The following is a 27,964-nucleotide window of genomic DNA, read 5'->3' as shown; positions in this document are numbered from 1 at the left end:
AATCATAAAAAAATATTAAAATTTCCAAGCATAATCATAAACCAACGAAATTGTAAAAATATTCATATTTTGTTGACAAATAAATTGTTTTTAATTGTACAAAAATTCCTTTGTACTTTTTCCAAGAACAGTTGTAATCGTATGAGGATTATTCTTTTTTTCAAGTTGACCGGATTTTTATACAATGAAGTCTTTTATTTTTGTTGAAGTGCATCTTTGCTTCATTTGGAAAACCACACGAGTGCCTCCCCCTCCTTCCCCCATCCTCAGATTCCCACTGTATGTGCTAATGAACACGTGTGGCATGCTACGACGTGATAGGAAATCTGCCACCTTTGCCATTGCGCTCACTGTGATGCCTCTCGAATCCCAAAAACCCATATATGGAAATATTATTCAAATATTAAATGAAAAATCATAGAAGTGGAACGTGATTTAAATCACCCTGTTGTCTGATCAGAACAGACGAGAGCTTACGCTATGAAATACCCGACGGTAATTTTTTTTTTTTTTTTTTTACAGTTGCGAGTTCAAAGGCCTTGGGCATTTGGGCTTCTGGCGGCGTACCTTGTTTGTACTTGAGGAGCAGCTCCCAGATCCCCCTGCGGGCGTAAGGGTCGACCCCCGCTGTGGGCTCGTCTAAGATGACGACTTTTGATCCTCCGACAAACGCGATGGCCACCGACAGCTTCCTCTGCATGCCGCCTGGAAACATTCATCTGCATGTCGGTGGATGTATGCGAGAGCGTGTCAACAGCAAGTTTCCTTTCATAACAAGAAAGGTGGTCCGCCGTCACCCGCTGTGAGTTATTTCAGTCGGCGCTCGTCACGACACTTTCCATCAACCTCCAAAGTCAGATTTCGGCTCGTCTGGCACCCTAGCACTGATTTTATCCAATTCAACAACCCGGCTCGTTCAAATCTAACTGAATTTGTGAATGTAATTATGTGAATGAACTTAATTAATTCTACGTATATTGGGAAATATAATCGTAAATTCCCTCTATGATATTTTGGTATTATTTACATTATTAACGTGGTTTTATTCCAACTTCATACTCGTTAATTTAAGAATAGGAAAATGCTGCTGGTTTGGTTAGCAACACACCTGACAGGTTCTTGACCAGGTCTCGTCTCTTGTGCGGTAGACCGACATCCCGGATCATCTGCTCCATCTCGGCGTCCACCTCGGCGCGACTCAGTCCCTTCAAACGGCCGTAGAAGTAAATGTGCTCCTCCACCGTCAGCCTGCCGATGGAAAATAGCAAAACAGTCTCTGAATAAAGCTGTAAAGTATGATAGAAATGAAGTAGTAAACAAATGTGACAAGGAATTTTTCCAGGGGGAGGTTTTAATATTGAGCAAAAAACTTTAATGTTGTGCCAATGATGAAGTCTTTTTTAAAAAAGAAATTAATCAATTTTTATGGTTTTTCAATCAGACATGCAAACATTTTATACTGATTCAGAATCTTCCCTTGTTCTGATTTTCATAATATGATAAAACTATCTTATAGCACGCAATATCATAATATATTTAGTAATATTAACAATTAAAAGTTATGTTCAGCAACAGGTTGATATTTTTCTGAATGGTCAGAACAATAATATACAATGCATGACAAAATTTGTGTTGCGTAAGCTCTTTGATATTAAAAATAAAAAATGTAAAATACCTAAAACACTGAGATGCTAGAACAAAAGTAGATCAGCTTCAAAAATATATTTAGGTATTTATAACGCCATCTCTGATTAAAATTTGCTGTTGATCCGAGTAATTGTAATCGAGTACAGTTGCAATATTAGAGAAAAGAACCATTCTGAATTATGAAAAAAAATGTCTACCCTCATCTTTAGCATAAAAAAAAGAAAAAAAAAAGAAAGGATTCGGGTTTCCTCTTACTCGTCAAAGAGGACGTTATGCTGGGGGCACATGCCCAAGTGCCGGCGGGCGCCATCAATGTCGGTGCAAATATCGGAGCCGTTGATGAGTGCCGTGCCCGATGTGGGCGGGAACAAGCCCGTCAGAATTGACCTGCACGAAAGGACGCGTTTAGCACTGGAGAAAAGTAACGCCAGGCCTCGTTTTGCTTTTCAGGAAAATAAAAACATATGCACATTAGTAATTTGTAGTACACTGACAAAGAAAAATCAGTTCAGTTTTTATTTGAGGGAGGCGTTAATTTGCTGCATGCATCATCACAAAAAAATAAACACCTTCTTCAAATAAGGGGCCTTAATTTTTCCATTAGAAAAAATGGCTAGGAACAGCAATAACGTCCATTTAATACAATTATTCTGTTTGATGCGCAACACGAAAAGCAGAAAATGTAATTATGTCCCTCTTCTCACGTCATCTATAAAATAAATACCTCACTCAAATAAGAGGTCTTCTGTTCCTCAGTCAGGAGAAAAATATTGACATTAGCAATGACATCACTCCAATCGACACAGAAGCCCGATTACACTCCGCGTGATTTAAAAAAAAAAAAAAAAAAAGCCTCCTTCAAATAAGCTTTCCCTTTCCCTGATCAGAAAAGGCTCGTAGACTTGCATGGTGGTGGTTTTCCCGGCTCCGTTGTGGCCCAGGAAGGAGGTAATATGGTTTTCGTAAAAGTCGACGCTAAGCTCGTCCACAGCCAGCTTATTTCCCGTTTTGTAGATTTTGACCAGGTTGCGTACCGACACGCCGACTTTTAGACTGGGGTCCGATTTCTCTAGATATTCTTAAAACGAGACAGAAGAATGAGATGGATTAAAATATGAGGTAAATACAGTGTAAACTATTATCCCCAAAAACATTCTTTTTTACGATTATGATGAGAGCCGAGTCGGCATAAGGTGAAGGAAAATTGTTCTTTCCTAAGAAGCAAGTCTTTTTGTGGCAAAATTACCCGATGGAAAAGGCTAATTAAATGCAGTTGAGAACCCAAAACAGGCCAGAATGTTAATTGGAACAAAAGTGCCATCATCCCCTGACACAACAAGGAAGGCGCTAATGTTAGTCACCTGCACGTCTTCAAATGTGTGTGTTATTACTGATTACCGTTGTGCAAGGAGCTGGCGTCCTTTTGCAAATCAGGTGCAGAGGGGCTGCCACACCAGTAAGAAGCTGTGAACGGGAAGTACCACGGCCTGGGGATTCCGTACTGGCCTTGATTGAAATAAAAATAAAGAAGTCGTGACTGGAAATTCAATGGCGGCATGTCTAAACGTGAAGTCATCTACCTGGAAAGACGCTTTCGATATACCAAGCGAGCGTCCAGTAGAGGGCGGCGTCAAACAACATCATTCCGATGGACACGGCCAAAGTGTAGCGCTCGCCCTCCTCGGGACTAAGGCCCATGTTGGACCATTGGATACCGACGCCTTGCTCCTCATATTTGGAGAAGCTCTCGCATCCAAAACCGAATGCCACGCAGGACAATAAACTCTGAGGGGAAACAGAAAGTGACTGTTTACATGGGGCAACGCACACAGGTACATAGTTTGTTTGATGCCGTGTCGCATTCTGGAACACCCATAAAAAAAATATGCTTTTGCATAGCCATTCAAAACAAATCATAAATCCTACACGGAGGGGGAAATTGCCGGTGACGCTTTTGCCCATGAAACATTAGCCGCTACCGCCTATCGCTCTGCATCATCGTGTTGCTTGCCAGCTGCCGCCTCACGCCTCATTTGCTTGCAGCATTTGTGCTCCGGAAGAAGCATTTCCTGCGGCTTCCGAAGCAAACCGTCAACAATTCCGACTGCGCTTGGGCGAGCGGCTTCAATGGCTCGTCGCTGCGGCTGTTATACCCTTAACCCTCCTTTTATGTTTGTTTCTTTGGTTGTTGTCAAGTACAACAGAAGAGTTAAGGCCCAGTGGTGTCAAACTCTGGCCCGTGGGGCAAATTTGGCCTTTAGTGTACTTATATTTGGCCCGCGAAGACAAATTGTGCCTCAACTTTGTGTCAATTCCAAAATTGCAAATTGTCTTCACTTTTATCAAATAGAGATGCTACAAGCAATTTTATTACATTCATCTTTTTTAAAAAAATTTACAGAATTTTACTCGTCTCCAATTTCAAAACTAGTTATCAGTTTGTTGTGTAGCCTATCCTGAATATAATATGAAATTATCATACATTTATTTGGGCTGACAGTCATAATGGCCCTCAGATGGAAATTATGACTTCGACAAAAATGAGATTGACGCCCCTGGGTTAAGCGATACAACGGGAACATACCAAGAAATGGTAAAACAAAAACCGACCCTAAATTAACCCCTCCCAACAACAAACATTGCAAAAGAAGTAATCAATATTTATCCCTATTAACTAGTCAATAACCTTAACCCTAGTGAGACCAGGCCAAGTTTGACCCAGAAAGCAATCCGATCTTTCGAATGTAACCATTTTACTTTACAGCAACCCGAGGCGTTCTGAATAATTGGGTAGAAGTTTCCATATGAAATTGTGAGGAAGATGCATGGAAGGTATTCTTGGACATGAAAGGATTCCTACCTCAGTAGGAAGAAGAACAAATGCAAATATGCCTGGAGCTCAGGTTTGGCACACAGCCGCCGTCTGGTCGACACAATTTAGGTGGGGGGGAAAAAAAAAAATCCACCCCGATTAAAGTCTTCATTATCAGGGACAATGTAAGGGGAGAGTGTGTATCCCTTGACACGGTGTAATATCTACCACACTCGGCCTGATAAAGTGCAGGCATGATCTGGATAGCAGCACGGTCAGGGAAACATTGCTTATGCTAATTAGCGGGCTAAAAGGCTATCCGTCTTGGAGAACCAGGGGAGAAAATAAGATCTCAGCACTTTTGGGTACTATAAGGCATTTGATGTTAAGTGAGTAGGAGAGTTTTTGCTAAAGGCTAATGGTGAGGAAGTTAAGCTCCCCTTGTATGCTGCCACTAATAGCAATTAAAAGCTAATCAAGCTTGATTAATGACTGAATTGAGCAGTGGAAACCTTAATGCTAACCCCGAGCATATTTCTTTTCTACGGAATTCTACAGCAAATAAAAACCTAACCTCAAAATTTCAAATTGAACCAGAAATGCAAAGATCTATCTGTAAACCTACCCAAACATAAAACCACAAATACTAACCTTGAATCCTAAAATGTAACCCTTAACCAAAAACTCCAGTCCAACTCTAATTTCCATGGCCTTAACCCAAAAATGGAAGAGTAACTAAATTCTAACATAGAAGCCTAAACTGGGTTAACCTAAAAATTGGAATCATAACTATTACACAAACCAACACCTCTAACTTCAAAAGCTATCCTACGAAAACCTTAACCCGAACTTGACCAACCAGACAATCATGTTTTCCAATTTGGAAACGAGTCCATCCATCCAAATGTTTTTCTTAAATGACCGAGGATTCAACCTAAGAAGTCCTAGGTAGCCCTACTCCAGATGAAGGATGAAAGCTACGTCAGGTGCCAATAAAAAATATTACTGGCTGTCAACACTGATTGCTGCTATTCATTTGACTTATGAGCAAAACGTCCACGTGAGTTGTTGAAACGGGCAGGGAAGGAAAGACGCCTGCACTGACAATCTCTCTCCCTGGCGACAGTGAAGATTGGCAAAGTCATACGTCTTTGCCTGCGGAAAGGACATCTTAAGGACAAATGATGGCGACACTGTCATAAAGGTCACAGAAGAAAGACTGAAAGTTGATCAATGGTTCATCTTACACGACGGGCCCCGTGGCATGGCCGAGAGTAACTTTAAAGCTTTTATCAGAGTGACAATCGACGATTGTGCTTTTTCTGTGTCAAACATATATTTTTTCATGCGCAAATTCCATGAGGAACAAGCGACATCACTTACCGCCGCAACCTTGAGTCCGAAACCTATGACATCCCTCCAGGCGTAGCAAAGGATGTGAGGCAGGTAGAGGACAAAGTAGATGAGGCCGCCGCACGCTGCCGCCAAATTGGCCTTGGAGAAGAAGACGCTGATGAAGAAGCACTGGGTGACGGTGGTCAGGCAGAACACCAACAGGAAGACAAAGATGAGGCTGGGGTCGCTGTACTGCAACACTTTGCCATACTGAGGAACAAAGCAAGAGTTGCCAGACGTGATCACGGTGAACATGAGGGACCACCGTTTGGCTCATCAAAATGAGTTCATTCAAAGGACGAACCCCGTGCCTGATTTTTGAGATTTGTAAGACAGAAAACTGGCATGATTACAAAGACTGAATAAAACCTGCAGGACGCTTGTCATTTTTTTGGAAGAAGCATGGTCAAAGGGGTCAATTATATTTCCATAAATTGCTGGAAAAGAAAGAATTGGATTATGAAGGTATGATTCAAATTTGGAAGGATTACCTTGGCATGATCATGACTGGAAAACCCCACGGGACCAGAGACTAAACCACTGTGTAGCCTTTAGCAATCTCATTTGTCCGTCAGGCTAATTACAAAATGCATTCATTTTCTCTCACTCTGTCCCAGAATGACTCTAAAATGAGGCATTGGCTCCTCCTGGATTCATTTTAAAATCAGCGGGATCACCTTGAGTATAAGAGCAAGGAGCAGCGAGCTGATGGCCAACGGCAGCGCGCTGGACATGGCCCAGCTCAGCCAATAGATGGCGCTTCTCAGGCCCATCATCCTCACCGTCTCCTTCAGTCTGGCTTCTTTCTCGGCCACAATACTTTTAACCACCATTGCCACCGAGTAGATCCAAGCCAGTGTCATGTATAAAGGCAGCGAACTCACCAGAGCCCGAAGGAACCTGAAGGGGGCCACACCAAGACCAGAGGTCAAGCTGGAGGTTGACTTGCGAGTAATGCGGTGTTGTTCCTAACGTCGGGATGCAGACGTGGTTCCATAAGTCCTTCAACGTTTTTGATAGCATTGTGGAGGATACAGACACGTAGACTTGTGGTTCAAAGTAACAAAAAACAGGCCAAGTTTAACTTCCGGGATTTTTTCGGATGGACCCAAAGACTGTTGGTTTTTCACCACCCTTTGTTTAGATACTCAGCAATAAAATGTAACTAGCTCCTGGTTTAAAATTTAGACTTCCGCGACCAAAGAGCAGTTTGTGAAATGGAGGCAAAATCCAAAACATCTGTTTCGTTGGCACACACAAATGACACATTTCTAACGTTTTCTCCACTATCATCTCACTTCAAATGAAGCCATCACACAGACCCCCGTCACAGCTTCTTATTACACCGAGCGATGAAACCCTGGTCTCTAACCAACACCCCCCCATCCCAAAAAAAGCACTTATAAAATGACGACAGGACCGGTTGTTGTCCCACCTAATCCAAAAGCACCCTTAAGATAATGACTGCTTAACTCGCCATTATTATTAATGCACTGAACCGGGCTGTGAAATGTTCATTTAGAGCCCGTCATTTGAATACGCATCGCTCCTCCAAGGCACTCAGCTAACTGGATTTATTGTTATTAATGTTTGCACATTATGTCAACGGGAGGGAATTGCATCGCACCCAGCTGTTTAAATACCCGTTTTTATTTACCAGACACATTTCACAATTACGTCGCAAAATAATTGATTAGCCTGACATCAACTAACAATCATCTTTGAATCATTAACAATGCTTCCCGAGGATGGGCTCTACTTTGAACGGGACATAATGACGCTGTCTCCGTGAGCGTTTTGCGTGTCCGTCTTGGCTTTTATTACTCGCAGTGCCGACACCGAGGCCGCTGTTGCTGTACTAACACCGCGCGGTGAAATAGCAGCGAGCGACCCGCTGGCCTTCAGATAATCAACTCTAATTGCAATCACGAACGCACGCGGTGCCAAATATCCATGACTCTAATTGCATAACAGGAAGCCTGTTTGAACGCAAAGGTGATGCAACTGTGGGAAATAACAAACGCCACTGCTGTGATCTTAATTTCAATAAATTGCCCTTTGGGGTTGCAAGAGAGAAATGGATCATTGGTGGAAAAAAATAATCATGGGTAATTATCTGACCCCACAGCCCCAATGATTGGTGATTAGCAAGGGTATACCCAAAACACAAAAAACAGAAGCCGCGACCCAACGGACCCAATTTAGGAATTCGGGTTATTTGGAATCCGATCTGATCCCGTGGTCGTTTGCCTCCTTTCCACTGACCTTGACCATGACACTAAGTAGGGCGCACGGAATGGCGAGCAGAAGCACGTTCTCGGCGAACCTCGTCAGCCAAAGGGCGCTGTTGCGCACGCCCACCGCTCGCAGAACCTCCTTGAGCCGAAGCTCTTTCTCCAGAACCAGACTTTTGATGATCATGCACGTGGTGTACATAAATGCCAGCACCAGGAACATCGGGATGATCCCGCCGATAGCTTGGATGAAGCTGCAAGACATTTTTTAACAAGTGCATCGAGAAGTGGGGGTAGCACACGTGATAATATTCCGTGTTGGAGAAGAAGAATAAATTGCTCTGCAGACGGCTGTTATTTACAAGGCAAGACTGATCTAACCTTCATAAACTCAATCAAAGCCATTCGCAAGTTAGCTCATGTTAGCCGACTGCCGTGAGTGACTCCATGCTGTTACAACAGCAATAAGGCCGTTCATAATGCCAACAAAATGCCATGTCAATATCCTCGGCTCCTGCCTATATAACAAAGAGCTCCCTTCTCTTTATTAGACAGTGACTGAGATGTCAAAGCTACTCCGATAAAAATGATTTAGTTCAGTAGGCGGATAAAACGCCACCATCTTATCACCACAAGAGATGTAACAAATTAAATTAATACTTCAATACCTTCCTCTCCAAAAATCCTCATGCACTCAACTGGGAAATTAGAAAAAGATGATACCCCAATGCTAATTTCTCCGATTGATGATACACAAAATAATCCCACGTCTGAAATTGGCATTTGTTTTTTTTTTCGAAACACACATTTCGCACGAATTCTGGAGTTTGTATTTCAATAAAGATCGACACAAGAATTCATCCAAAAGAGCCTGAATGGGAACACCAGTTTCCCTGTGCAAAGCATAATTGACTTGATGTCGAATTTAACCAATCAGCGGCCCGCGGGCCACATGCGGCCCACAACCAACCTTCGAGTGGCCCGAGACTGCTTCAGCCTGCCTATTAAATTACATTTAAAAGATACAGAGTAGCTCAGTTCGCAGGTGTGCTATACCATGAATGCAACGCATTGCTCATGATACTGAGGAAAAAACAACAACATCCGTTTCAACTTTGAAATGTAAAAGTACATATTTTTTCGTGGCTTGAAATTGTCAACTGTTTAATGGGAGCCTACTGTGCATGGCCCGGCTACATTCTTGATTTAATGTTTAATGTTGAAAAAGTGTGGGACCCACGTACCAAAAATTGTTTTGCACCACTTTCCTTGACAAAGAGCCTTTGTAGGGATTTGACTTAAAGCAGTTACCATATCACATATGCAAAAATTGCCTTTTGGAGCTCGAAAAGTTGAATCCTCAGTGAAGCAAAAGCCGTTTCTAAAGGCGAGGCGAGAGAAGCCACGCGAATGCTAATGCCAGAATCGTCTCTGGAACAGCTGACGGCTTTCCAATTGCGTTAACTCCTTCCTCGGCGATTCTTCGCCGGGCTCAGCCATGTGTGGGGTGCGTCCGACACCGACAACCTTGCCACCAGATGCGCTTGAATTATGCATGGGAGGTTCGATCAAAAGGTGCTTAAGTAACAGAACTCTGTTGCGCGGCTCTCATTACATTGGCGGTCTGACCTAAATTTAGGGACGCTGTGTAAATCAAGAACTAAAAATAACGACTTCCAATTCATAAGGAAATACACTGCATAACCTATTAAATTCAATTCATAATATTATTTTAAACAATAACTATTTTAACTGACTTCAAGTAACTAATTAAGTCAATATTAAAAACACCAGTTTAATGTTTCAACTGTAGTTCCTGTTACTCAATTGCTCATGTTATTCATTGATAAAAATTCAAAACGAATTTCACAAATTATATCCTGTATGTATCTCACCAAATGTTCATTTGATAAAATGTGTCCGACAAAATGTAACTATTATTTTGCTTACATTTTTAACAATCCGAATGAACCAGAAACTATTTCACATATTGAATTAATAATACAATATTTTTTTTAGCTCAATGGTGAGACCACCTAAAAAACAGTGATGTAATCTAAAATAATTATAATTCATCCACTATTATTTCATTCAGAGCACCTACACAGAAAGTGTGATTTCATTCTTCAACCTGAATTTGATCCTACCTTTAATACAGTTCAAACGAATGCCAAACTTTTTCCGCTGTGGTAAAATGCTGGCTCGGCAAATAAATGTTGCTCCAAATGTAAACATGAATGCATAGTTTACACGCTGATGGCACTTTCCCCCCTGTAAAATTAATCACCGAAGAAAAAAAAACAACATTAATCTAACACAGCTAGCCCAGCATGTAATGGAGAGTATCTTTAGATGTGAAAATGTTGAAAGCCTATTGATAGAGATTGCAGCCTCGGGAACCAAACGAGAGATGCCTGTGATTCCCGAACGTGAGGTGACGCGGGGGCCACTGATAAAAGACGTGTTTATGTGCTATCAGGCCCCACGGGGGTCAACATTTATCCCGCGGCATCATCACAGGCCTGGCCGCGTGGCGGCTCAATGGGGAAAACAGCGGGAGCTAACACACTTTGGTTATCTTCAGAGCAAAATGTCACCATGGGGCGTGTGTGTGTGTTCATTTCTGATTGGTAGAACGAACAATCTCAAAACAGTCTAACATCAATTTGCACTCTTCTATAATATGATCTTGTTTTAGATTATTTGATCGATTTTTTTTCTATCAGTATAACGAAGACTCTCCGTAACAACCCAGGCTAAACTCACCGACATGTAAAGATCCTAAAAATGCATCACTTTATCACTTGAGGACCATTGCTTTTGCGAATTATAACCCAAAACTATCATCTTCAAAACAAATTGGCAAATTCCATTTTGCTTTTCCAGGCATGTGTTCTTCTCGAGTTGTACTTTTGAAGGACACCTGGAAATGTGGAAACTGGATCATTTGCGTTGCTCTGATCCGCCAGCCTATGTCGCCGCGAGTTCCATTTTCAGTTGGGAATTATCCCATCAAAAACAATGCAAACAAGCAGCTGTTTAAATACGTCAAGGAGAGCTTTCAGTTCTTTGCCATTCATTTGACAAAAGAGTGTGTGGATGAAATAATTAGCATCACAGTTCTTTGCCATCTCTCTGTTTCGGCGCATCTTCCTTTGTCTCATTCCTCTTTCAATTATTCATGAATGAAATAGCAATTTTCAAGGGTTAATAATTTATCGGATTGCCCGCGTGGCGGCACGAGCGAGGGAGTAAATGGTGTTGGGACTGAGGGTATTGCAGTGCTTTATGGCTTCCATTTATCTTCTGTAATTATTAATCGGTTTTCTCGGGAAGATGGAACGCTGCGACCGACGGGGCTGGCGAATGTCCGATTTGTGACGGTTTCGAATATAAAAAGCCCGATCGAAATGAAACGCAAATCAAAAATTCCTCTGTGATTCGACCAATTGAGCCCATCTGTCAAGTCAACGTGGTCCAACTTTGTTAGTTATAAGATCAAATCTCTTGCCCCTGAAAACCAATGTGACCCTGATATAACACCTCCGAACCTATTTTGGGACATTTTGTGGGTTTCTGAGACCGTTTATAAACGCGCCCATCGATTTTGCATACGACTGAACAAGTAATAGCCACTTTGGGAACAAAAATATGAAATCATTAAACATCAACTAATGAATTTGTAAATGTCCGTTTCCAACCGAGAAGGCAGACTTGGTTGGGTCACTTCTCGTCTGCGATGAGTCATCATCAATGCATTATAATTAAACACCCAAACAAAGTCGTCAAATTCATCCGAGCTACCCAAACACCATCTAAAGATCACTTGATTGAAAACTCTCGGCGATGTAAAGCACATAATACTCTGAAATTAGATTGCTAATCTCCAGAAATGGCAGTCCCGGTGGAGCTGAATTTTCTGTGTTCTGCTGTACGGTATTGTTAATTATCTCTGGGCTTTTTGTTTTATTAGCGGAAAGCGTAATGTTGTGATGATGGCAGTGGGAAGATTTTCTCCAGCGATACGCCGCTTACACGAAGAAACGCGATTACAACGGGGCTGTGTTATGTACACCGAGCGGCTTGGCTGTTGGGAATCCAATGCCGACCTGGATAAATAATTCAGCATCCATCAGCTATTAGGGTATTTCCTGTGGTTTGTCTAAAATCGATAGTTTGGACTGACTGCATTCTTGGTCCCTTGCAAGCTTGATTAAATGCATTTTTCTTTTGGGGGGGGGGGGTTATTTTGTTAAATTGATGACTCGCATAGATGGCAGTTATTCATTTAGACAAACACAATCGGATCCAGAAGTTTTTCTCAAGGGACTCCTGGTAACTCACGTAGAGATTTTCAAATATCAGGGAAGAAAATAAGGGAAGAAACTGCAATGATTGATCGCTCACAATTAGGCAAACCAAAACTGTAAAGTCTGTTCAAACGCTGTTGCTGACAAAAACAGCAGCGCCAATCGAATCACGTTAACAGCTGAAGTGTGGAGATGCTTTTTAAACTAGTTACATCAGAGGAAATAAGTATTTGATCCACCACGGATTCTTCCGGGCAAGATTTCCCCTTGTGGAGTCTCAACGATCATGAGAATTAAAAACTACACAGGATGAACCGCTTAATAATCTCAAAGGCAGTTGCGGGACCACAGCCATCGAGAAAACATTTTAATACACTGAGACGCAAAATTCCTCTGCTCAAGAAGAACCATATCCAGGCCTGCCTCAAGTTTGTGAATAAACATATTGAAATTCATCTCCAAAATTGATCTATTTGGCCGCAACTCGATTTGTTTGGGGGAAGAAATACGACCCCAAGGCCACCATCAAGCATGACCTTGAAAGAAATATGAAACAATACTGTGTACAATGAGTCAAAAAGGACTCAAATCATTCGACAGTATGTATCAAACAGGTTCATGCTCATTGAAATTATTCTTCTCATCAAAACAAGTTTGTACTCACGTGTCATCCACATAGCAAGGGTAGGGCATTTGCTGAGCGAAAACACCAAGGGGTTGACTGCCGGACGTTTGCGTTCGCACGATGCCGTGCTCGATCATGTCCTGCACGTAGGCGAATCCTCCCCGTATATAGCGCAGGTCGTTAAAAGAGTTGTCTCGAGCTCCCGGAGACCATGACCTTATTAAAAGCAGACACATTGTCATCTGTGCCGGCAAAGGCCAAGTCAACGTCAAGTGTGGCCGTTTTAGACACTAACAAAAAAAAAAAAGTAACACTCACATTTTTTTAGGTGATAACATGACGACATTGAAAATAAATTAATAATAAATTCCAGTATGTATCAAACGGGTTACTTTCAAAAGTACTAGAACAAAAACAGTGGTGACCGTTAAGAGGTGTGCTTCGTTACGTACCGTTCTTTTTTTTTGTTGGTGCGCTCCACTTCCTCGATGTCCATGCGGATCTTGTAACGGATGTGAGGAGAGACTCGGCTGGCGTTGGGCGGCAGGTTGACAAAAACCACGCCGGCCCAGTAATTGTCAGTCTTGAGGAGCTCCAATGCTTTACCCACCAGCTGGTCTTCATTGGAAATGGCTTCAAACTTGTTCAAATCCAAACACTGTCACAAAAATCAAATTCTCAAGTTTCATAAAATAACCCCAAACACTCAGAATCCCTAACTTTATCTGAGAACATGACTCCGCGAGAAGCAGTAATCAACAAACCTGGCTTTGAATTGTGTGCGAAAATCGTCTTTACACACGTTTGATCACACTGAGTCGAGAAAATGGGCTCTCGCCGCAAACTGTGGCGCAGATCAATAAATCAACCGCTAGCGTGTGCTTGTGCTGTATTTGACGTCATTAAAATTTGGCAAACAGTGAGACCTCTCACAAAACAGAAATGAGTGGAAAAAAATCTATTTCGTGCGCTGAATAAACAGAAAAGATATCTCCAACATAAAAGCCACGGTGAGATACTAAAATGGATACGCACACCAAGTAACTTGGATAGAAACTGGAGAATCTCCGTGGTGGCGTTGTAAAGATCCCGCCAGTCGTGGGGCGGCGCCCCATTGGCTCGATCCGCCGGGGCGCCGTTGTAGAGTAAATTGGCGAGCAGAGGGGCGGTCCAGCCGCTGTCGTTAAGACGCTGGTCCATGGCGGCGGCAAAGACCGGATTGGTCAGCAAAGTCTGACAACACAAAATAGATGGCTGAGGACATCATCACATCTTGAATAGTTCCTAACATTAAGACCATTCCAAAAAAATGATAATACTGAACTCAACTTGGAATCTAAATGATTATAACTCAAGTATTTGAAAGTTTGGTAGCATAGCTACCAAAAAAGCCGATTCAGATATCATCTGAAGGGGAAACAGGTTCCTGACCCATGTTCACCCTACTGGCTTTTTAGTGCCTCTGTTTACGGCCTTTATTTCCACCGCGGTCCTCAGATGTACTCGTCATCTGGGGTAATTGGTCCATCAAAACTAAAACACATCTGCAACCTTGAACGACCTCCGCCGGTGATGACGTAACGCCTTACGAGCCGGTGGCCCGGGAGCACGAGGCGGCAGCGGCGGCAGCGGCGGCGACGGAGAAAAGAGCAGAGCGCCGGTGCTGGCGGAGAAAATGAAGACAAAGGAGGAATGCGGGCCCATTTGTGTAAAGGTTAGGGCTAGGGTAATGAATACCGCGGCTATGTAGAGCTCCCGATGTCTGCTTCCCTCCAGCTGCCTATAAGCTCATTTGGAGTGACACTAGAGTAATGTCAGTGTCAAGGAAATACTGCAAGAGAGAGAGAGGGGGGGGAGGGAAGGAGATAGAGGTGGAGGCAAAGTGTCCATGTCCTCTACTTCTATAGATAATCCCTTCTGCCAGGATGAAAATTATCCCGTACTTATCCATAATTACTTCCATCCTTGGGTTCCCATACTGAACAGGAGACTTAAAAACCGTATGCTCTCTCCTGCCGTGTGTACACATCATGAGTCATTCTTTTTCCGCCAAAGGTTGAACTTCAAATGTCAGCATTCTTTGCTCACTCTTGTCTGGTTTCTAACTATTGATGGATCTGCAAAGTCCCCCGTTTGGAACTTGTTGGTTTTGTCCAAGGAATCACCATTATAAGCAAGAAGCCACTCGAGGACCACTGATTTGTTGGATTATTGTTTTATTTTGGATCGAAAGGGGATCAGGCTATTTATTTATCTATTTTGGGACTCTCAGCTCCATTTGACATCATTCACAAAATTAGCTGGAAAATAAATCAAGTCTAAATAAGAAATCAATTTTATTTTTAAAAATGTTACAATTACTTTTCCATTTTTGCAGACCACCTGCAATACCGCCGCCGATCACCGGTCGACAATCACTCTGCTAGAAGAATGAGACTCGCTAATCACTCATTCGCCACAAAAGGTTTCCAGCGCGTCAGAATCACGTGCTAAACAATACCATGTGTCGAACGGCGAGCTAATGTTGTTAGATTAAGTCTCAGTCATTTGTCTCTCGACACAACATGCTCAAGTGTCAAACATAAAACAGAAAAGCTCACTCAAAGTTTTCTTGCTAGAACTTGTTGATTGATTAACAAGAGGCAACGTCACAATAAATCAACCTTACCCGTATGACGCTGACTTGCTGGCTGTTCTGAAAGAAGTCCCAAACACGTGGACCCAGTTCATCCCAAGCGTCGGCCATTTCTTTTAGCATCGCCAAGGCGCTGAAGGTGCTGTTAGCCTAAATAACACAAAGAGAAGCTGATCGGCCGCATCGAACACGTCGTTGAGCACCGGTGTCCGTGTCTTGTTTACCTCTTTCACGATGAGTCGTGTCGCCGGGCTATCGGGTGTAAAAAGGACTTTTCCTCGGAAAAAGAGCTTGAAGCTGCTCCAGATGTAACGGAGACTCGGGGTTCCCTCAAGCGTGTCAACGAGGGTTTCACAAAAAGAACCTACAGAAGCAAAGATGATAAACAAGACGATTTGTGCTTACAAACAATATAGACATATAAGACCAGGCATTAAATACAAAGTTTCTATTATTCACCACTCAATACTGTCCAAAGAATTTATTTCCACTAGAGTCCACATACTTAAAAAAAAAAAAGTTTTTTATCTCTGTGCGAGTAGCAGTGTCATTATTAATTCAAATGCGCTGCCTATGTGAATAGCGTCAGGTTGGGAATGCCGAAAGCGGGTTAAGTGAGGACCAGCTACATTCCTTTTTGGCTAACATCTAGCCCGACATGCTAAACAATCTCACAAGCACACAATCAGCCTCCTGAAAAGGATGCAATCTTGCTTTATAAATCAACAACATCACAAGTGTACATCCTTACATGTCAATACCCCCTCTCCATTTTTTTTCATCCTTTAATTATTTTCCTTTTTGATTTTTTTTCCCGCCATCGCCCCTGAGGCGAGATGTTAGCAGTCATTTTCAGCGCAATTAAATGTGAGCACTCCTGCCCGCTCGCCGCCTCTCACAGGTGCTGCTGGGAGGTCGGCGCGAGAGGAGAGCTAATGGCCGCCCTCTACTCGGACCCTGGCCAGCTGTTCCCATCAAAGGCGGCAACAGATGCCACTTTGTGTAATGGTGGCCCCACCAAGATGAGTTTCTAATCATTAGCTGGCAATGGCAATACGTGATCTATTTTTAGACAAGGTACTACTGCAGAGCTTTTTGATCCGGTCATAATCTGCTTAAAAAAATAAAAAAAATAAAAATCGAAGGCATTAAAATAGCGGTTGAAGTCGGACTGAAATGTTGCGCAATGCCTTTGTGAGCGCTTTTACACTTCCAAAACAATTGTAATTGGCCATTTACAGACACGGCGGCGGGACATTCCCGGGATTCATTTAAGTGCAGGAAAATGCCAAAACAGCCATTAGCGTGCTAACAGACACGTTAGTGCTTATTTTGTCTGGATGACTTTGTGTTTGTGCCCATTTGTGCTGGCACCGGCACGCTCGTTGCTCTTTGCTGAGCAACTTTTTATTTCCCAGGGAACATTGGTGTCTTATTAAAATCTAATTGTGCGACGCATTCGTCCTCGTGAGAAGCTTTAATGAAACGTCCAACGCGGAAGATCTAATTCTCCGAGATCTTATAGAATTAAATTGGCCGACCAGAAAGCCGGCGGCACGTTCAACGTTAGGGGCATGAACGTGAAGAAGTGAAAACAGAAATCGCCCTTGAAGTACGCTTCGCGCCCTCAGGCCTTGGCCGTGCAGCCCGAGGCCGTTTTCACGGCACGGCTATTGCCTAACAAAAAATCGTCATTCTGTTTGTTGGCATTTTTTACAGGGCAAAAAAATCTCATTAGCCGATAGGGAACGGTTTGCTTCTGACTCCAAATTTAAAAAAAAAATAGAAAACGTGGCTATCTTAGAGAGACAACAACCGAGTGCTAAATGAAAATAACCTAGCGTAGCCGAGAAATATTATCCAAGCGTCTCCAGAAGACACAACTCACATCCTTACAAGTAAACATTCATTTCAGCTAAACAACCTCAAGTATAAATACTTGAAAAAAAAAAAATCCTCGCAATTGAAAAGTGGAATAATACATTCCGCTTCTCTTGGGTGACACAGTCAGGCGACGATGTGGCTACATAATCAAATATTGCGAAGGGGGGGGGGGGACTCACTGGATGTGTTGCGCTGACTGGAGATTGACTGCTTGCTAACCGCTAGTCTGAGCGACGGGGAGCCCAGGGTCACGTTGCTGGAATTGGAGTCAAGCTGCTTTCCGCACAGAAGCATATTGACGCTGCCAATCATGTCCCCCTGGAAATTCAGCGACCCTGCGAGGCTCACGGAGTTCTGCAAACGGCTCACCTGGTTTAAAAAAAAAGGAGAAAAAAATAATTTGATCATATAAATAAAAGATCTTAGATGTGAGTGGAATACTAACCTCCTGGAGAATTGGGAGGGCATTTGCCGTGGTTCTCAAAAGTAGCGTCGTCATGTCGACGGCGTCCGAATCCAAAACTGACGTCAGCTGGAGGAATATTATATCGATCGGAATTATATAATTCACGCAGAACATCAAGTGAATATTTGATAACTGGTCTTATTCATGATGGCTCAGGTTAATAATACACCGTGGTTAAATTGGGGATTTTATGTTCACAGAGTAGGATGGTCATAAATCTTCCGGGTAGATGTTGTTACAAGAAAAATCCTTCAAGGATATTATTTCAAAGGTATAACAAATTCAAAATACATATAAGTCTGCATCCTTACAAGCAAACAACATCCATTAAACATTCTAACAAGTAAACAACTTTCCAATAAATAAAGTCGACGTTCTTAGAAATTTGCACCCTCATAAGTAAACAACACTACAAGTTGCGGTGGGGAAACCTTTTGGCTGCTAAGCCCACCTTACAATTGTAAAAACCTCTAAGGAAGGAAAAGTGTTTAAAAAAAAAAAAAAAAGCAGCCAGGATGATAACCCAAGTCTGCACGGTGGCGGCAGGCCTCGGCCATTCACTAACTGGCTGATAAACCCGCACCCGTCGTCCTTTCATTCACGACGTTGTTGTTATCGCCGTCATTCCGCATGTGAGCCTCTAAGTGCAATGACTTGATGTTCCATATGATGATGGCACCCCAATTTTTTTTTTTCTCCTGCGCCCTATTTTGTCCAAAGCTTTTCTTTTACTGTGCCTGTGGGTTGAAATTGTTCAAATAATCTCCCCTACAAACCTCCGCGCCTTATCACTTATTTATTGGATTTGCTGGGCCATATATTTCCCCTCCAAGATAAACTCAAAAGAAAAAGTGTGGACTTGCATAATCCCAGCAGGGGCTCTGGGATTTAAAAAGAATTCAAGAGAACATCGGTTCTAATAAATATTTCCGGTGATGGCATGTATTTTAATAACATCATGGGGAGACATAGAGGTGCGTGGGAAAATGAAGCGAGGAATAAAAAGCTCCAAAATGTAATATACTGCAAGCAATGCATCATGTACAGTACACAGCACTAAGGCTGTTTTAGTGCTTTGACCTTTCGGTAATATTAACAGTTGTTAACATTTGTACATGACAGTTAACCGTAACTTAATAATACGAGGTTGGTCCAGCTGGTGATTTTTGACTGAAAAAAAAAAAATTGTACCCTAAGGCTAGCTGCAACCTATCCTCTAAGATTTTTATCCGTTATGTATGATAATTTCAAATCCTGGTTGATTGGTTGATGATTTGTAGGCCTCGGAAAATGATGTGGCGGGTTGGATTTGGCCCGCAGGCCCGAGTTTGCCAACCTAACCTCATTTGCCGATGCATAAACTGAAACCTGAACCCAGGGGTGCCCATTATGTCGATTGGGGATCGACCGGTCAATCCCCAAGGGAGTTTGGGTCGATCACATGGCATTCACTCAATCACTGCCAGCCCTCTTGATTTTATTCTATTGCAAGAACGGTCTGTCGGCTGCAGTATGAACAAAAAAAGACGGCACACCTGCCCATCATCCGTCATAAAATTTGTCAAACTTCCATTGTAACAAACCATTTGAGCGAAAGCAATCTCAGGAAAGTCATTATTATGAAAATTTCTGTCTAGCAAATCATAAGAAGGCTGACCTGAGCAAAAACCTTGCTGAGGTCCAGGTTCTGCAGGAGCACTCGCTGGCTGTCGCTGAGCTGCTGAGGGTCCAGGGAGCAGCTGGCATTTCGGAAGGCCTCCTTGTCCAACGGACTTCGAAACTGGATATACTGGTCCAGATCTTTTCCGTCACACAGAAAGTTTCCAAGGTGACCAGGCACAGGGATCAAGATCTTGTGTTTGGAAAAGGGAATTTCCAGGAAGTTTTTAATTGGAATAGTATTAAGCAGGTTCCCCTGTATTTCCTTACAGTTTTTACGGTCATACGTACCAAGTTGACAGAAATATTGGCTGCCATGAAACTCTCGACCACCGGAAGCGGTACGGACAAATTCGCAATCAAGAAAGTCGAGAACGTTTCGTTGTGTCTCAGAATACTCATCAGTTGAACTGGTTGTCCTTAAACGGAAAGAATGAAAATAGTTGGAAAAAGGTTCTACAAAAAAAAATAAAAAATAATCCAGAAGAATTTGTGAAAAGTCAAACACAAATATGTGGAGGGGTCACTGGGTTTCTCGTTCCATCCAAAACTTTTCCATGGTACCCCACCCGTCGTTCTTGCTAACGACCTTTTTGTAGTCTGAACCTCAGACGACGTCTTCAATTAATTATGCTCCTGCTTGGATCTTTGATGGATTTAATCTTGTATATTACAAGCCGGTGACCCCCGAAATGCAAATATCCCCCCCCACCAGTTGTTTGTCGTACGGCGGTGGCACGCCTCCCCTGCTTTCCTATTTGCAAATTAGATAGCGTGGGGGGGTGAGGGGAAGGGGGGCAAAAATCTGAATAGCGTTGCGCCAAATGGGCCTAATGCAAAGCAGCAACTTATCAAGACAAATGATCTGTCAGTCTGCATGCAAAATGGCGTCGTAAATAATCATGCCTCGTTGTTTTTGAGGGATAAAGGAGAATGGCAAATCCTCAGAAGTGTCATCTGAACAACAGCGATACTTTTCCTTGGTGGCAAATACTTGACAAAGACATAAGAGGCGGAATTGTGGCGATTTTCTACGACGCTATTGATGATCTCGCTTGCGTAGCACTTGACATTCAAAAAAAGCTCCCACCTTTCTCAGCGTCAGCCGGCGACATGACCGCGGCCAATCGGGTGACGTCCCCAGCCAGTCGTTGGGCGTTGCCGAGGATGGATTTGTTAACCAAGAGGCTTTGCAGCTCAATCAGCCCCCTTGAAATTCTGAGCAGAGGAGGTCATCGTGTTAGCATGACTCGATGTTTTTACAGCTTTTAATGTGTCGTGTGTGTTTTCTTTTTCATTTGGCCTACAGTGAGTTGTTAAAGTTGTTGACCTGTCCCGGCGCCTCCCCTGGCGTCGGATAACTCAGGCAGGGATTGTCCACGTTGCACGCCAGACCTTGAATCCAAGGAATGAGCCCGGCCGACGGCATGGCTTTATTCGGATAGTGGCCTAGAGACACAGAACACTTGTTTTTGAACCGAGTAGACGATGCAAAACCCGATCAGAGGAGGAGCTTCGACGTACATTGGCCTTTGTGGGTCGGCTCGTTGGTGAAGCGTACCCACACCAGAATGAAGAACAGGAACAGAGGCCAAACAATTTCCACAATCAAGCGGACCTATGGAAAAATCTCAGACAGTTATCTTCACATAGAACAGGTTGAGGAATCCTGACCCTACCCTAAATCCTGAACCTACCCTAAATCCTGAGCCAAACCTAAATCCTGATCCTAACCTAAATCCTGACTCTCCCTAAATCCTGACCCTAACCTAAATCCTGACCCTAACCAAAATCCTATACCTTGTCTTAACCCTCCCATAACTGACTTCCGCATCGACACCAGGAACTGTAACCTAGGTTTTGCCCAGACCACAACCAGAACCTAATCCCCAACCCTCAATGTCAATCCCGAACCATAAACCAAAAGATTCCGATCTTTATGTGATACCGTTACACCCTCCCCCTCCTCGAGACTTTGCAGAGTGGCCTCAAATCATAATTCCAAAGAAACACATTTTTACAACATGCCAATGTGAGTGCTTTTTTTTTTTTGCGACATGCAGACCACAATCTTTCCACCTTGGCGGAAGCCTGTCACGCTCCACCGGGCGCCTTTCTAGTTCACTGATTTACAGATGAGGCATCCTACTCGATACAAGAAAATTGCAAAAGAAATAGCAGGCGGGGGGGAATTATATGGACTTCCTCAATGTCTCCGGGAATGTGCCAGTGGACACCCGTGCCTTTGTGAATAGATAATCTCCTCCTTTGAAATTATGTGAAAGAGCGGACCATAAAATCAGCGCCGTGCCCGTTATAAAATGTTAAAATGCTTGGCGAGGCATTCATATAATTGGTCATTAACCTCTACAAGCCCTCCGCAAGCACTGTTGTCCTTGCCAACTCCCACTGGTTTCATCTAATAGTCGTTTTTCATGTTGACGTCGCACAAATACCCGAACATTCCACGCACAAAACTCACAATTTTTCCTATCCCGAAGAAATAGCGGCGTATTTCTTTCTCCAATTTCACATGATCCAAAGTTGTAAAAACGCAATTTAATTTTGCCTCAAGTTATTCTGACAAAGTAAGGAAATTAATGAAAGCTGGTCGTGGCGACGATGCCTTTTGTTCTTCGGGCGCGCCGCTTCGTTCGAGTATCTTACGACTCGAGTCGGCGGTTGCGACTCCCGCTGACTGCCGAGGTTACAAAAGAAAAATCACAACACTCAAAGAAGGCGCCACTACGGAAGATACGGAAGAGGATTAGGGCCAGTGAAGAAAAAAAAAACGAGGGGTGACAGGATTCTGACTTTTTTTCTCAGAATTCTGACTTTAAAGTCAGAATTCCGACTTTAAAGTCAGAATTCTGAGAATAAAGTCAGAATTCTGAGAATAAAGTCAGAATTCCGACTTTAAAGTCAGAATTCTGAGAATAAAGTCAGAATTCTGACTTTAAAGTCAGATATGGGGAATTCTGACTTTAAAGTCAGAATTCTGAGAATAAAGACAGAATTCCGACTTCAGAATTCTGAGAATAAAGTCAGAATTCTGACTTTAAAGTCAGAAATGGGGAATTCTGACTTTAAAGTCAGAATTCTGAGAATAAAGTCAGAATTCTGACTTTCCTGCCACCCCTCGTTTTTTTTTCTTCACTGGCCCTAATCCTCTTCCGTACGCCACATCCCTTTGTCGCAAACAATGATCCCGGCAATTTGCTCTGGAATACACGTTGTTATCTCCCGGCGGTGCGTGACCTCTTATCCAATTGTGCTGATGATAAAGCGGCAATATAATTCTTAATATAACATCAGGTGATCATGTGACTAGACGAGCGCATAGTGCACATGTTGTGTCATGTTTTATCTAAAAGCTCTCAGAGGAATATATTGTCATAATTTGTTACCAAATATCTGAAGTGCCTTTTTTCCAAATTTTCCGTTTGATTCAAAGTTTCAGAGAACCACAAAGAGACTGCGCCCTTCTTCAAACCAAACACTTAAACCACATGCAGACTTTTTTTTCAAACTACAATGTGGACTTTGTGACATGGTGCCCACACGGACGAGGTGTCTCAAAATGAAAGGTGACACTTTGAATTGCTCTGCATTAAGGTGAGATTGCTCTAGTTCTCAACGGGGCGGCTTCGGAGGCAGATCCCTCCACTCCCGCCGTTGCTAACACAGTGCAACGACCATGTCTGTTCTCATGGTTGAATTTGGAAAAATAAAACTAAGAGGGTGCGGGGGTACCTTTTGTCTCTTCCGGAGAGTGAAGTTCTTCCACAGGAGCAGAGCGAACTGCGTCAGGAGACCCATTACACCTTATCCCGGCAATATCCTGCCAACACGTCTCTATGGCAACCGGTCCACTTAATAAGCCCTGCAGGGGATAAAACCCAGAGTCTGGTTTTTAATACAGACCAGTGCCGCATCTTGGGCTGGGGGGGCTCGGGGGTTGCCACTAATCATTCACTTCCTCCGGCTTTTGGGGCTTACGGTGCAGCACCTGCGCCGGGAATGATTATTATCACCTACGTTGAGCAAAACGGGAGCTTCCAAATTGCATCGTGCTTACGAGAGCCTTAATTAAACACCTCGTTTGACTTGTAATGCCGCAGATGCTACAATTTGTTTTGAGAAAATATCAGAAGTGCATTTGAGTTTAGTACGGTTGCTTGCAGCAGGAAAATATCATTTCAATTATATATGGTACGGTAAGTACGATTAAATCAATACGTTGTGTTTATTTTTTGACCTCCCATTGGTTCTGGCACCAAATAACCAAACAATTCGAAATGTCTCTGAGTTGGGGAAGTTTTTCCTCTTGAGTAAAAAAAGAAAAAGTTGAGGAATATACGAAACTTTTTCTATATTTTAAATGTAACATTTCATCCCATTTTTTTTAACCAAACTTTTTTGACATGCTTTTGGCAAATGAAGCTTCACACGAGTGTTATAAACCTTTTGTACGACAACATCGTTTATATCAGATAGTATTTTGTTCACAGGTCAAAGGTTACTTCATACGGCAGTGAACAATTTGCGGACGCAAGGTGAAGCCAGTGGGGATGAGTGTTTTTTTTTCCTTTTGGCTCACGGCGAGTGGGCCACCGCTTAACGCTCCATTTCCTCTTCCTGCAGTTTCTTCCCCTTGGTGCGTTTCCATTATTTACAGCAAAGCCGGCCAATGTTTTATTTACTGTCATTTAGCCTCGTGACACTCTTCGTTCCCAAATGGGCAAATTAGCGCTCGGCTAGCCTACAGTGCAAACGGCTTTAGTATTGTTCTCGTGTTGTCTGCGCACATGTTTTTCTATCCGCCAGGGGACTCAAGTGATGAGGGAAAACAGGACTGTGTGTGACTTGCATTGTAGTTGCCTTGAAAAACATGACACTTCTTCCTGTGGAAGAATAAATTGCCGTTCACTATTACCAAATGAAAATAATAAATATAAATATATATTTATTTGTGTGTGTGTGTATACATATATATTGTATATGTGTTTGTGTGTGTGTATGTATATATATATATATATATATATATATAAATAAATTATATATATTATAATATATATAAATTAAAACACTCATAAAAAGCACACAAAAAAATATAGAATATATATATTCATTCTCAAAAGGTCAACCCCTATATATATAAAACAATATAAATATATATATATATACATATATATACATATCATTTTTTTCCACGGATAAATACGATACAGTACATACTACTGTATATTTCAAATTGTCTACATTGTCCATCAGTAGATACTAACAGAACAACTCATACTCCCTGGCCGTATAAATGATTAACAGGGAAGTGCTTGCCAGTTAAAGTTCACTTTGACAACAAACACGTGAAACAAGTTGGAAAACATGAGAGGAAATAAAAAGCTGTATGTTTCTTTGAAATGTCTCTCTATTAAGTAAGAATACCAACACGCCACCCGTCTGGGTGGTTTTGAATGGCGCTTACCTTCAGCCGTTGGGCCGTCAAGGCATCTCCAGACTTCTCTTTGCTTCTGTGCGGCTCCTCCACGCACCACCCCACCTGTATCGTGTCCTTTTACCTCCACTCGTAAAGTATGCAAATGGCCTCGGGTGAAGAGAGCCACGGCGATATGCGCACAGCTGGCCTCCAGGGTCTCCGTGGCAACAACAGGTGCTACTCTCTGCAAATTGTTAGTGTGTGTCAGGGTGAAATACTAGCGCTAACGCTACGCAAACACCAGGTGTCCTGGCTGCAGCAGTAATATTAACCATCATCACAGGTGACTTGAGGTCTCTGTGGCAATCACTGATGCCATTGGTCTTTTTTTTTTTTTCAAGGCATAACATTTTCTATGTTAGCGCTGATGCTAGATAAGGCAGCTGTTCTAATATAGTGTATTCCATACACAAGTTAAAAGATACAAATTTCAGGGCAAAATAATTTAAAGTCAAAGTAAAGAATCAAAAAGTACGATAGTAAAATTCTTTTTTGTAAAATGTATCGCGCAACAACATGACTTCACAACTTCAGTTCTGTTGGCAGCTTATTCGATTCGTATGCAGCAGAACAGCGAAATGCTGCTGCACCATGTTTGCTTTCAACTCTTGGCTCCACTCACTGACCCGTGTCTGCTGACCTCGGAACCTGCGTATTGGAGAAAAACTGAAATAGTGTCGTTCCTCCCCGTAGACGTGGTGACACGCAAGCACACAGCTGGCGTGCTAGTCCAACAAGGTCACAGCTCGAATTTTTATTCCGTGTCAACTATGTCCCGAGGAAAAAAAACACAGAAAAGGGAAAAAGAACAGAGAAGTTGAGGAGAAGAAAATGTCAGCCCTCCTCGACAGATGCTCTCGCGATTGTTTTGACTTTGGCCAAACACGGCCCCCACACGGATTGTGCACAAGCGCGTCTGATCTACTTTTCCTTTTTTTTTTTTTTTTACATCAACTTTTCTATAGTTTGACACAGCTACTCCGGGAGAAAAACAACACCTCGATATTTGGATGCACTCCATTCAACTCGTTGGTGCCAGCCAAACTTTTTAAGCCGCACACCCCCTGTCAACATCAGACAAAACAAAGCCAAAAAAGGCATCATGTGAAACATGATCAAATGGAGAACGGTAAATAAATGATTTACATTTTTTTATCTTTGCGGGAAGTGGGGGGTTGGGGTGACACTGCAAATCCTTACCCAAACTTTTAAAGCTGTTGCCATCAACATCAGACTTGGTGCATCCCTACTAAGCCGCTGGATAAATTCAAAACAAAGGCTCAGTTGTGAGTGTGTTGTCGCACCCCCTCAAAAAAGAAAAAAAAATAAGGCTAGTATAGGTCTCGTTTCCACTACCCACCATGAAAAATATATACTGTATTTTCCGGACTATAAGGCGCACCTAAAAACCTAACATTTTCTCAAAAGCTGATAGTGCGCCTTATAGTCCGGTGCGCCTTATATATGGACCAAATTCCTAAATTTAAACTGGCCCGAAGCATTGTGTCATGAAACCAATCATAAGTGGCCCGCTGAAGACTATGAATCATGAATCAAAAAGACTATGGATCATTATATTGTGATTTTATATTGATTATATTTTATATATTAGATTTTATATATATATAATATTGTGATATTACAAGGTAATTTGTCTAAAGTTTGTCTAAAGTTGAAATAAAAAAGATAAAATGGAGATTGAGTTGATTTGGATTAAAAATCTGACATGATGCATTAATCGTGCGCCTTATAGTCGGGTGCGCCTTATATAAGGACAAAGTTTTAAAAATGGGCCATTCATTGGAGGTGCGTCTTATAGTCCGTTGCGCCTTATTGTCCGACAAATACGGTATTTTTAAAAAAATCTGCATTGCATTGTAAATCCATAATGATGGTTTTGGCACACCAGCTTTCCCCCACACTCTACCATAAAAAAAATCTGCATTGCATTGTACCACTTCTATCGATTAACCTTTTTCTAGCTTTTAAAAATAAGTGAGTTGGTGCACCCCCTCTTACTCGCACCTCCTCTCAAAAACTTCCTTTACAAAGGAAGCCCATTTCTAATTTCTCTCCAAACATGAAAAAAAGCCCCCAAGAGAACCAATTGAAAGCTTCCGCTGCACGCGTGACCTTTCCAACACCGCGATAACGGCGCACCATTTGAGCGCTTCCAAACGAGGCCGTTTATTTGAACGGACGGCGAGGTCGCCGGGCTTCATTCGGCATTCAGCCGGCGTAAAAGAGTTTCATTCAGATGCACAAAGACGGCCTCGTTGGGGAGTAATGGCGCAAGCTGAATGGCCGTGCGTATACGGGAACATTTCTGCGACGGTACCCTTGTACGGGAGATGAGCGGTTGCCATGGAGACCCCGCCTCACCAGACTCAACTTGTTGGGGGACAAACGGTGGCCGGGCGTGTCGCTCTTCCCACACTTGTACTGGATTCTTCACTGAAGAGGCCAACAGCAAATTGTAAAGAGTTCTGCAATGCACCACACATTTTTTTTAATACTAGTATGAGTAGTATCTGTGATATATAAAATGAACACAATTTAACACGATGATAAATTGTAAACAAAGACCTTCCTTTCTGATGCAGCTAATGAGTCAAATTGCCTTAAGCATCAATCACGAGGACCCAGTAGCATAAACTAAATAAACATAATACAGAAACTAAATCAGCATGTATTATATATTTATAGGCTTTATTTTACTATCTTGAAAATATGACAAAAAAATTATTGTAATGCAGTTTTTTTTATCTTCACGTATTACTTTACTTTTTTTTTGCTGTAC

The 27,964-nt window shown here is 42.4% G+C and overlaps 1 protein-coding gene across 6 annotated transcripts in view; it reads right to left on the bottom strand.

The window, feature by feature from the left end:
• LOC147060200 (phospholipid-transporting ATPase ABCA1) overlaps window positions 1-25,259 on the bottom strand; it is a 47,907-nt gene extending 22,648 nt beyond the window's left edge. For 2 of the 6 annotated variants that reach the window (XM_085937126.1, XM_085937144.1), the window contains exons 1-22: window positions 25,153-25,259; window positions 23,421-23,550; window positions 21,192-21,285; window positions 20,975-21,116; window positions 20,758-20,885; window positions 19,959-20,086; window positions 19,666-19,860; window positions 17,988-18,074; window positions 17,722-17,911; window positions 15,883-16,022; window positions 15,692-15,808; window positions 14,059-14,256; window positions 13,476-13,681; window positions 13,063-13,239; window positions 6,532-6,754; window positions 5,843-6,064; window positions 3,228-3,432; window positions 3,046-3,153; window positions 2,554-2,725; window positions 1,903-2,034; window positions 1,109-1,248; window positions 568-705 (exon numbers count right to left, since the gene is read on the bottom strand). In XM_085937126.1, the coding sequence (XP_085793252.1) occupies window positions 568-705; window positions 1,109-1,248; window positions 1,903-2,034; window positions 2,554-2,725; window positions 3,046-3,153; window positions 3,228-3,432; window positions 5,843-6,064; window positions 6,532-6,754; window positions 13,063-13,239; window positions 13,476-13,681; window positions 14,059-14,256; window positions 15,692-15,808; window positions 15,883-16,022; window positions 17,722-17,911; window positions 17,988-18,074; window positions 19,666-19,860; window positions 19,959-20,086; window positions 20,758-20,885; window positions 20,975-21,116; window positions 21,192-21,285; window positions 23,421-23,486 (3,208 nt within the window). In that variant the 5' untranslated portion in view covers window positions 23,487-23,550; window positions 25,153-25,259. The other 4 variants (XM_085937170.1, XM_085937153.1, XM_085937136.1 and 1 more) reach the window with 4 other exon arrangements.
• Between the last annotated feature and the right edge of the window lie 2,705 nt (window positions 25,260-27,964).

Source organism: Syngnathus leptorhynchus, chromosome 2, assembly GCF_054491065.1.
Source record: "Syngnathus leptorhynchus isolate UIUO chromosome 2, UIUO_Slep, whole genome shotgun sequence".
Taxonomy (NCBI): domain Eukaryota; kingdom Metazoa; phylum Chordata; class Actinopteri; order Syngnathiformes; family Syngnathidae; genus Syngnathus; species Syngnathus leptorhynchus.
The sequence above is the reverse complement of the archived record's forward strand: the minus strand, read 5'-3'. Positions and strand labels throughout refer to the sequence as shown.